The 11,035-nt window shown below is 38.0% G+C and overlaps 2 protein-coding genes across 2 annotated transcripts; one reads left to right on the forward strand and one right to left on the reverse strand.

Moving 5' to 3' along the window:
• The first annotated feature begins 3,807 nt into the window (after positions 1-3,807).
• Positions 3,808-6,930, forward strand: gdf15 (Growth differentiation factor-15). The gene is made up of 2 exons (XM_087811153.1): positions 3,808-4,121; positions 5,765-6,930. The coding sequence occupies exons 1-2, from the start codon at positions 3,821-3,823 to the stop codon at positions 6,511-6,513; spliced, it is 1,050 nt and encodes a 349-aa protein (XP_087667279.1). The 5' UTR covers positions 3,808-3,820; the 3' UTR covers positions 6,514-6,930.
• A 1,729-nt stretch (positions 6,931-8,659) lies between these two features.
• LOC148063522 (uncharacterized) lies at positions 8,660-10,971 on the reverse strand. The gene is made up of 3 exons (XM_087811311.1): positions 10,918-10,971; positions 9,711-10,048; positions 8,660-8,911 (listed from the first exon to the last, which is right to left on the reverse strand). The coding sequence occupies exons 2-3, from the start codon at positions 10,043-10,045 to the stop codon at positions 8,782-8,784; spliced, it is 465 nt and encodes a 154-aa protein (XP_087667437.1). The 5' UTR covers positions 10,046-10,048; positions 10,918-10,971; the 3' UTR covers positions 8,660-8,781.
• Between the last annotated feature and the right edge of the window lie 64 nt (positions 10,972-11,035).

An 11,035-nucleotide genomic window follows, 5' to 3' on the forward strand; every position in this document is an offset into this window, starting at 1 on the left:
GATCCACCTGATCACCGGGCGAGGAAGAGCTCCCTCCCGGTACCATGGTAATGAGGGGGGCGGGGCCTATGGAGCCCACCTCCCCATTAATCTTGTTAAAATTGGGTAAATATTTAGGTCACTATCGTCATCGTCCAAGCTGTGTTGTGTCATTGTGATTAAAATTGATGTGGAAAAAAATAATCTGACACTAAAAATAAAAAAAGAAAGGCAGGAGGTGGAACAATCGAGCTTTGAAGCCCCGGTGTCGGATCCAGCCCTCGGTGGTACCACAACGTTGTTTTCCTTCCACGGTCCACACTGGATACTCTTTGTACTGATGTCACAAGCTCTGTGAGGGATGGGAATCGTTTGCATTCTGCGAAATCAACATTTCAATTCCTCAATATTCTTATCAAAATTAAGTCTTTCATGAAAATCCATTTTAAATGTTAGTTATTCAAAAATGATGATGATGTGAAAATTAAAAATATACATCATTCTTAAAATGAATTGAATAAGATTCATATCGTATTTAGTTTATTGGTACAGATATTTTAATGATTAAATGGCGTTAAACCTAAATTGGAAAGATAATCCCTCTAGTGGTGAGAACAGGTAAAACCATCGCAGACAAATCCCAATATAAAAAAAACCAATAATATTTAATTCTATTTATTCAAGCTCAGTTTATCCTCGCCTACTGCATAATGACTTCATGTTTTACGTTTTACTCTGTGCAAGAATTTACCCTTTGCCAAATATTTTCTTGTAAGGATGTTCCCTAACATTCATATTATTATTTGTGCTAGTAGTAGAAGTAAGGTAAGGTAAGGTAAAACTTTATTTGAAGTATAATTCAAATTCCTATATTCAACGTTAATCAAGTAACTTAGGTACAGTATTAAAATGTGGTGGTTACATGTAAAATTTGATTTTATGATGATTTTAAAGATGCCATTTTGTTTTGAGCCACCATACTACACTGCTTAAATATTCACTATTATATTCTCAATGTGTAAATTGTTCTGAACGAGTTACACAAAGTCACACAAGTACGTTTATTTTTGTCTGCATGGTTAAGGACAAAACGGATGAACTGAAGGCATTGGTTCAAAAAACAAAGACAAATATTAAATTAACTGTAATTATTGTATATATTAATAGCAAGGATTTGTGATAGGTCATTTTTAAATTTGTAAGTGGTCACTTTCCTGGAGACAAATATTTCTCGGAAGGGTTTCTGAAGCTAACAAACAAGAAAAAGCAATTACATTTTTTGATTTATTCTGCTAAAAGGGAAATAAATTGCTCAACACCATTTTTAAATTGGATTTAATTTTTAAAGCAATATTTTATATCTCCTTCTCCACTGCACAGCGTCCCCCCAGTTAACTGGGTGTATAAATATGTATTGGATAGGCTTGGCTTTCATTTTTTCTATTTTAATAAATTGTCTTTCTAGAAAATATTATTTTTTCACAACCCAAAATGAATGTGTAGTGCAAGTTTTCTGACACAAGGGGGAGCCAAACACTATAAAGATGAGGCTGATGACGTTGATGTTTGCTTAAGAACTACACATTACGGCACATACGTTACAAAAGAAAAGAGGTTCAGAGAAATTCGAAAATGACATTTTATAGGGGAAAGAAAAGTAAGTTCATTGACCTCCGTGGGAACTTGTCCAGCACAAGTAACTTCAAGTTCCCCAAAATACTGAAACAGAAACACACAAGTAATGGTGTCAGATAGGTGACCTGTAAATAATACATATAACATAAAACATAATAGTTCTTCACTCATCTCCTGATTCTTGATTAAATTCCACTCAAAGGTTATTAAATGATGACGGTGACATGATTTGGCAGCTGTTTTATTTTCCTTATGATCTGGTTTCACTGCCGCAGGAATAAGTGAGAGTATGAAGACATTTCGGCAGCAGATTGCATGAGTCATGCTACACCTTTCACACACATCAGGCACGCAAGGTTGGATTACCTGCTTTAGTGCTGGATTGCTTCATCTGCTCCATGACTCACAGCTCAGACATCCACACTCCTCCATTAATAAATATCTACTTTAACTCATGGTGGGATAAATTGTAACATGGAACACTTGACTTTCATTCAGAATATATATTTAAATAGTAAATATCATTCTTAAATAGCATGTATGAACTGATAACAGACATTATTACATCCTATTACATAATATTACATCATATATAACGTTTTTTAGTTTATTGTATTATGTCAACCACATAAATATAATTTATTTATTGTGTTTTAATGCTGCTTTATTTCCGCTTGTTTTATTTATTGAGACTTTTTAAATGCAATTGAACAATTTGGGAAAAATACATATTTGATCTTCAAATATAACAAACATTTTAACATGGGTTTTTTAACATATCTCCTTTTTCAGGCTGTTTAATATGAGAATGAAAACTTTGAATCTTATGTTCATCTTTAAAACACAAAAACAGGCCAAACATTAGTTTATGGAAATGTTGATGAACAATAAACTGATTTTGAGTAACAGGAAAAAAAGAAAGAAAACTGCTTCTTTTTACATGACAAGAGTTTTAATACAGTCAAAGTCTGGCTTTTAGTCATAAAAATAATCACCTAGAAATTGTAAAATACAAAACATTTCTAAAAAAAAAAGTTTTATCCCTTGTTCTCTCTGGTTCAAGGTGAACACATTTGTTTTCCGGCCACCGGGTCACCTTGACCCAGTGATAACACAAGGGGTTAAACAGGTTTGACCTTGAGATCCCTTTTGGTTTGATGTCAGCTCACAGTGTGTTCTTTCTTATCACATCCCTCTTACAAAATTGTTTATTGTCGCCACTTAGATTCTCAACTTTGAACCAATTTAATTTACTGATGTTATCTTTTGAACAGAATTCTCTCTTTTTTTTTTACAACACATTCCTGTGGCTTTAAATAACACAATAATCTAATTTAAATATATTTTTAAACGATTAAAAAACATAAAATAATGTCTTTATCTAGTGTCTGTCGGTCTCAGTAGTTAATTTTTCATGAAACGTTTCTGCTTTATACTACTACTTTTTTTGGTCACATTTCCTGAGCTAACAGATATTATCCTCACTTCCCCTTTTTTAAGAACAAGTTTTATATTAACATTGACACATGGCTATGACTAAGAGCGTTCATGTTTGACCAAAAAATTTCTTTGAATTTTGTTGCCTTCTTCGTACTCCGGTCCGACATGAAAGCGGTGTTAAAAAAGAGCCTGGATGCAACTGCACGTAGTCCTTTTAAAATAAACTGAACTAAACTGAAGTTGGTGACACAGAAAAAGTCACGTAATAGGGCAGGAGAGCACCAGGGAACACTGACCCTGAAACGTCCTGGAAGAGTTTGTGATTTCTGATAACTGTCTGGCAACCCTCTGATGTCCCGACAACTGAGGAACATTCCCGCTCGGGTCAGGTTCAAGAAACTCAGTCACTGTTGCATAAGCTCACGTTCTGACCCTCCTGTGTCTGGACATTTGGGAGATAACCCCCAGCGATCAATAGGTCATCACCTCTATCAAGCGCTTGACCATTAACTCCCACTCCAAAGGTGGTGAAACACTCATTAAATTGGACATCGGCAGAGAAAACATTCCCCAAATCTTTCCAGTGAGTTCTCTGCTGATGTTAATGCATAAGCTGGAAAACTTTTGCAACAGCAACGTCACCGCTGAGCCCATCAGAGGCTCACCTGCCCGCCCAGGGGTGTGGCAGACGACGGGCCTCTATAAATCAAAGCACGTTAGGAATTCCATTCACAAAAGACGAAACCTCTCGAGCAGACCAGAAAACATGCGCGACTCCAAGTGGAATCTGAACCCGAGCCTGCTGGTGCTGCTGATCCTCCTCTTCGGCTCGGGCACGGGTCGGCCTCACGGCGGTCAGAGGGACCTGCTCCTGGCGGCCGTGAAGGCCGGGATCTTGAGCTCGCTGGGGATGGACAAAGAGCCGCAGCCGACCCAGAAGGCGTCGGAGGGAGAGCTGAGCAGAATGTATGAGCTGTACAGAGAGACGCTGAGAGGCTTGAGAGGAAACTCCAGTCGGGCTCCGGAGGAAAGTTCACTCAGATCTACTGTCCTGTTGCCGACTTCAGGTGAGAACACTTTAGATAACAGTGTGTCAGGAAATTATTTAATACAGTTCTTGTATAAACTTTCTCTACCACCACCCATACAACTAATCCCATAATGCACTGCAACAGATATAGGTTGTGTATTTCTGATTCTCTGCAACCCTTGTTTTTTAATTACGACAAGGACATTATTTTTGTAAACGGCATTTCTCACATAAATTGTTCATTAAATGATCATGTTTTGGACGAAAGACAGATTTTTCAAGAACTTTCCATTGACTTGTATGGATTTAAACTGGTTTCACGAAAAGACAAAAAAACAGTGTTTGATAAAATCAGTTTATTAATAGATCAACTTATATATACATATTGGTTGCTGTTACAAAATATGTTGTTGTTTTCATTTAACATGATGTTTTAACCCTCGCGTTCTCTCAGGGTCAAGTTGACCCAAAGTGGTGGAGGTCGTTTACCTTGACCCAGAGGCAACACAAGTGGTACCTTAAACATTTTTTTTTTCATCGTGACCCTGAGGTAACACAAGGGTTAAATGAGATTTACCAAGTGGTTGTATTTATTCCAGTGATTCCCAGGTAGCAACAGACACTCTTGATTTTCTGGAACTCCTGTTGTGTTATCAGTTTTTATCTTGATCTTTAAAGTATATACTTTATTGAATATTGTTTTGATTGTTTAAGCGCTTTGTGACCCTGGTCTGGAAAAGCGCTAAACAAATAAAAATTACTTACTTACTTACTTAAATTGTTTTGTTGGTTTCATTTGATTGTCCCTTTAAACTAATTATAAATTGTTGATGTATTTTATTTTTTAAATATCCATTGTTTGCTTTATTATTTAGTAAATTATATACGTAATTTCCTTTGGATTTTATTTATAATAATTCCAAGTATTTTTCCGATATCTTGTGTTGATTCTTGTGTGTTCAATGTGATTTGTTTTCCTTGAGTTTAACATAATGTCTGAGTCAAAAAAGCTTTTTTTAAATCACAATCTGGACAGATAAAGTTGACAGACACCAACTAAAGTCTGGTCTTTAAACAGGTCAACAGAAAAAGGAACGTAGCAACCAGGTAGCATCGATGCTAAAGCATGAATTTGCATTTTATTGAATTCTTTGTAGGATTGAGTTCATACCATTAATTCTCATAATAATCATTGACATTGCAATAAAGTTAAAGTTACTTTATTAAAAATGTAAACTCTTCAAATGTCTATTAGTGTTAAAGCACATAACTGGTCGGAGGTCAAGTCAGGTCAAGTCAAGTTATTTTATTGTCAAATATGCATATATCAAGACATACAGTGTCAGTTTGTGGAGAAGAAATGATTGTAAAAAAAAGTCTAATTTTGCCCGAAGAGAAAACATCATCAACATATAGAAAAGGTCTTGAACTTTTCCCACCAAATTCCAAAAACAAATGTTAATCTGTGTGCAACATCTGTGGACAACAAAGGCAAAAACATTCCTCGCCGCTTCAAGAGATCACGAGCGTAACAAACACGCCTTCGTGTTCATTCTAAATATACATGCGGCTTCGGAATGTTTTTCATTTACCTGGCGTAGCCTTTCATCTGGATCCTGTAAAAAAAACCTTCAACTGGCTTCGAAAATGTACTAACGTTTCTCCATGTTTGCGTTCCAGTGCACGAGCTGCAGCATGAGGACCACGCGGGCGTGACCTGGTACAGATCTGTCTTCCAGCGAAACCCAAACATCCAGGCCGAGCTGACGCTGACCCGGGCCCGACTGAAGATCTCCATGCGGACCCTGAAGAAACTCACGTCCGATCGGAGGGAAGACTTCCGGGTCAACGAGGTGAAAATCGCCGACACGACACTTTCCGTGCTGTCGGCGAACGTCTCCAGCTCCGAGGACGTGACGTTGGACGTCAGAGCGATGGTGGAAGGATGGATGAGGAGGAGGGACGACGGTCAGCCCCTGGTGGTCGACGTCGGGGTTGACGTGGAGGAGGAGGAACCCAAAGGACGGCCGACGATCTCTCTGGAATTAAGCTTTCGGGTTCCGAGCGTGACGAAAAGAAAGAGGCTCCCTCGCTCCAACAAAGAAGACGAGTGCAACGAGCACGGATGGTGCTGCAGGAAGTCCACCACCGTGTCCTTCAAGGACATCGGATGGACCGACTGGATCGTGGCCCCCCCCGAGTACACGATGCACCTGTGCGACGGCGGCTGCCCTCACAACTACAAGCCGGCCAGCATGCACACGCAGGTCAAGTCCCGGCTGCACCAGATCATGAAGGGCGGGACCCCTCGCCCCTGCTGCGTCCCCGCGGCCTACGAACCCATGGTCCTCATGCACTACGACAGCAAGGGGAAGTTGAAACTGACGGGGTTCGACGACTTCATCGTCAGCAAGTGTCACTGCGCTTGAAGGCCCTGGAGAGATTATTTATTGACTTTTTTATTTAAACTTTTTGTTACTCGGTGAAACTATTTATATGTTTTTTTTATTCCTTTCAAATCAATGCCTGGATCTTATATTGCTACGTCGTGTTCGGACTTGCATAGCATTTGTGTCAAGAGGATTTCTCAGGTCAAAGAGCAAGAATAAAACATCTGGTCAGAATTACTGCTTTAGTTTTGAATACATGTGTGATCTTGAAAATGCTGAAAAGAAATTCTATTTAATGTTTTGTGAATGTGAGTACCAACCATATACCACCACTTTGCTTATACTTGAGAACAAAAATCAATATTTCAGGTGTATTTATTTATTGATAATATATTTATTTTACAGGATACGTCGGTATTTGAAGTACTGTACTTGACAAAGAAAAGTATTTTTCCATGTGAGAAATAAATGCACTTAAAGATTTCATTGACATTTCCTTGTCTGTTTCCGACAATCTCATACGGGAAAAAAGATAAGACTACTTCCTGACCTTGAGGCCGACCTGACGGTAACCTTGACCCGGGATCAGAGGGCAGACGGCAGTAATAGCTAACGGATCATCTTGTCAGTAAACTCAGGGGTCAAGGACGGAACCATAAATTCAAGTTCCTTTACGGTTATGAGGTTATGAGGAGCTTTATTTTTAGCCGTCATGACCAACGACTTCTGATACGACGTGTGCTGTTTCATTCCCTGAAGGAATACAACACTCATGACAAGAACAACAACACAAAGATAGCGTCGTGTGATAAATGACTCAGACAATGACACGGTTATTATAAGTTCACCGTCTTAATTACTTCATTTATTTTGCATAACATATAACACACACTTTTTCCTCTTAAGTAAAGAGCAAAATATTTCTCTAAAACTAACAAATTTAAAGAAAAACGCTGATGGAAGTCATTGATCGTTGACATGGAGTTGACAGTAAGATGAGCAGGATAGTAACGTGCAGGTGTATAATTATGTTTGGTGAGAAAAATGTTAGACATGCGAATATGATCCGTCTGTACACACAACTGCACTGTTCTCAAGTGTCGGGAGTGACTCATGAATCAAGTGTGTAAATAATAGCAATAGATCATTAAGACAAGCCTGTTCTCTAGACTGGCGGTGGAGTCAGCAGTGCAGACTGTAGCTTCTTCCAATGGCTTGAGATATTTAGTATATAGTTTGTGTCTGACTCTGTGTGGTTGTGTTTCATTTCCCATAACTCCCAACTCCTTTTTTTCTGTTCGTCCAACAAGAATAGTGTGTACGTGAGCAGAATAAATCAAGTAAATCAATCACAACCAGAGGTTCTTGAACAAGATATACAGTAAAAGCTACATTTGTGCGTCATGTAAAGTCTTTGGAGTGGCCTTTAAAAGCATAACTATATAAAACTATTCTAATTCCGATCACCTAATAATCGTCGTTACTGCATGAACATCCCAATTGGAAGCGACAGTCCGTGAAAATGTGTGTTCAAGTCAGGTTAGGTGTGTCTAACTCAACGACTCAAGGTGCCAAAATCGTTTAACGGATGAAGTCGTGGGCCAAAAAAAGTGTTTCAATACTAAATAGGAGTCTGATTTTCATGTTATTTTCTCTTTCTTCGAGGCTTTATTATCTCTGTGTTTTTCCTCCTTCACCGAAGTAGTTCATTTCCTTCAGCAGTTTTATTGTTATTGGAAGTCCCTTTATTATTGTTGACATGAGTCATCTCGGTTCCGTATCTTATCTCGGTTATCCACCTTAAAATAAAAATAAAAATTACTTGACGAACCAGATTTCAGTTTGACACGTGATCTATATTAGAAAATCAAACTCTATTCCCTGATAAATAATGTGTTTTCGAAGGACAAATTTGGCATTAAATATGAAGATTGATGGAAGATACTCGTTGATTAGCCAATTTTAAGCTAACAAGAAAGATACACAGTATCTCTGGAACGTTTTATTTTAATAGTTTTCTATGTTTTTAAACAGAGAACAGTGTTGTTTTTTTTTAATTCACAAGCAATCAGGACGTTTAAAATGAACCACTTCAAAGTCTCTTAGAATGACCAACAAAGACAGTAACTTCAGTTATAAGAATAACAATAGTGGAGGTGTGGTTATGTTGATTCATTCAGAAACGTTTTCTCCTTTTAAAATGTTTAATAAAAAAAGCATACAAGCTCAAAAACATGCACAAACAAATTCGCCAAAAACAACCAGATGTACAAATATATATATTACTCCTACATGGAGTCCACTCTTCTACGACGACGGTACGATATAGAGATCTTCGTCGTGGGACGCGGGTTGAATGACGAGACTGCAGTCCGGATCGTTGCTGTAGATGGGTTCACACTGAAGATACAGGTCCTCTTCGGGGGCGGCGTTGGACCTGGAGACAAACGTGTTTCCTCCGTCAAAGTCTGTCGGCAATACGATACGTATCGCGATACATGGGCGACATATTGCGACTCATTGCGATTTTGTACAAACAATATATATATATATTGTGTTCTTTTAAAGAGCGACTAATGTGTTAGTTCAGATGTGTCGTAAATACATGTTGGACTCTATTGTATCGTCAGTATGTGTCTGTTTGTACAAAACTATCTTTTCATTGAAATATTTACATTAGAAAATATCCTTAAACATCCGAAAACTGAAAACACTAGAGATGCCATCTTGTTTACCATAACCACGCCCACTCTGGTGTGATTGGTCAAACATCAAGGTTTGTCACCGCGTGTCATCAATCACTGAAGTCTCCACCTCCAAGGGACTCATTGTATAAACAAAGTGGGCGTGATTACAGAGGGTAGGAGGAGGAGTGAAGCCCGTTATTACGTCATAATGGACTCCGCTCTCGTAACCTCTCGTTTGCCAAGATTTCAGACGGGGAAGAAGTTTATGAAGTAATAAGTTGAAAACATGGTCATGATGAGTGACTGCATCTTGGAGAGGAAGACTTCAACATCGAAAACATGTGAGTGAGTCAAGAGAGTTGGAGTTTCACATTAGTTGAAATTTTAGTTTATCATTTGCTAGTGATACTGAGTTTTAAATGGTGAGAATGGGGAAATTTTCATCAAAAATAACATTGTTTCATCACTCGTTCCTCTATTTTCTCCGTTCCACTATCTCTAACTTTTGCTCAGTTTAAACTCTGTTATATGTTTTAAAAAGTCACTGACCTTCTCTGGCTCCTGGCAGTCACGCTCGAGTCCGGCTTGTGAGTCTGCAGGTTTTCGTAAACAGGGTTCTGACCGGCCAGCGGCTCTCGGACGGTGGAGACATATTGGTGGGCGTCCGACTGAGGCGTCTCACAATAGTCCTGTTTGGTCTTTGTTCCTCTTTCTCTCTTCAGAGGCACGTTCCGAAATTTGAACAAGTAGAGCATCAAAGAAGCCCCAATGGTCACCAAGAGAAAGAATAACGAGAGTCCCACAGCGAGGCCTGTTTGTGAGGAGGGGGGCGCTATATCACCGCCGGTGAAGTTACCAGGGGGGGCAGAAATGTTGGTAAACATGATCTGGAAAAGACAATAAACGCTTTAATCAACAAGAAAAAATACATTTTCCAAAATTGCAATTATAACCAATTAAATACTTACCTGTTTGACACAATGTTTTAATGAACACCTACCCCACCTTTATCTTCAAACTTTCATATATGATCATGTCCTTCTAATTCTATCTTCCCACAAACCAGGCCAAGCACCATCAATAACAGCAAAAATATAAATATGTTTTTAAATGAATGGCCTTTTTTTTTAATCCAATCCCATAATGCACTGCAGCACTACTGTAATAACAGTTAAATATTTCATTGATAAAACATTCATTGTCGTAACATTTCCAAATATTATCTCATAGACTGAAAAGTTTAAAACCATATAAACATGAAGGAACACAATAAATTGTTAATCCTAATATTATTTATTAATATATTTATATGTATATAATAATAATTATTTGTAAGATAATAATTCCGTAACAGCGGTGAAACAAACTCTCTGTGACCATTTTTGTTTGAATATTTGATCTGCAACGACTAACACAAACTTCTTAAAATAAGGAAACGACAAAGAAGAACTTGAGGTTGTGTTCGCTGGAGGAGGCGAGAGGGGTTGTTTGACAAATGTCCTTCTTTCGTCAAAAATGACTTGAATGATTTAGGAATTAGAAACTATAAAAATGCAGAACCCACAGAAAAAAATATAATAATATTTAAATAAATCCAAACATCACCACAAACTAATGTCTCTGTAAAATGAAGAATGAAATCCAGGACGTTGTCACTATTTTATCCAAACCATATGAGTTAAAACTACAGTAAAGTTATTTCCTATTAAAATCTCTATCAGAAAGAACATGTGAATAAGAGAAATACACGACCTACCGCTGGTGTCTGCTGTCAAAATCTAACTGAAGATTCTCTCGTTCTTAAACAAACTTCACATCCCTTAACTTCTGCTTTTTCTTAGTGTGAAATTGAGCAATTGAATGCATCAGATGAG

This window comes from Callionymus lyra, chromosome 16, assembly GCF_982586985.1.
Source record: "Callionymus lyra chromosome 16, fCalLyr1.hap1.1, whole genome shotgun sequence".
Taxonomy (NCBI): Eukaryota; Metazoa; Chordata; class Actinopteri; order Syngnathiformes; family Callionymidae; genus Callionymus; species Callionymus lyra.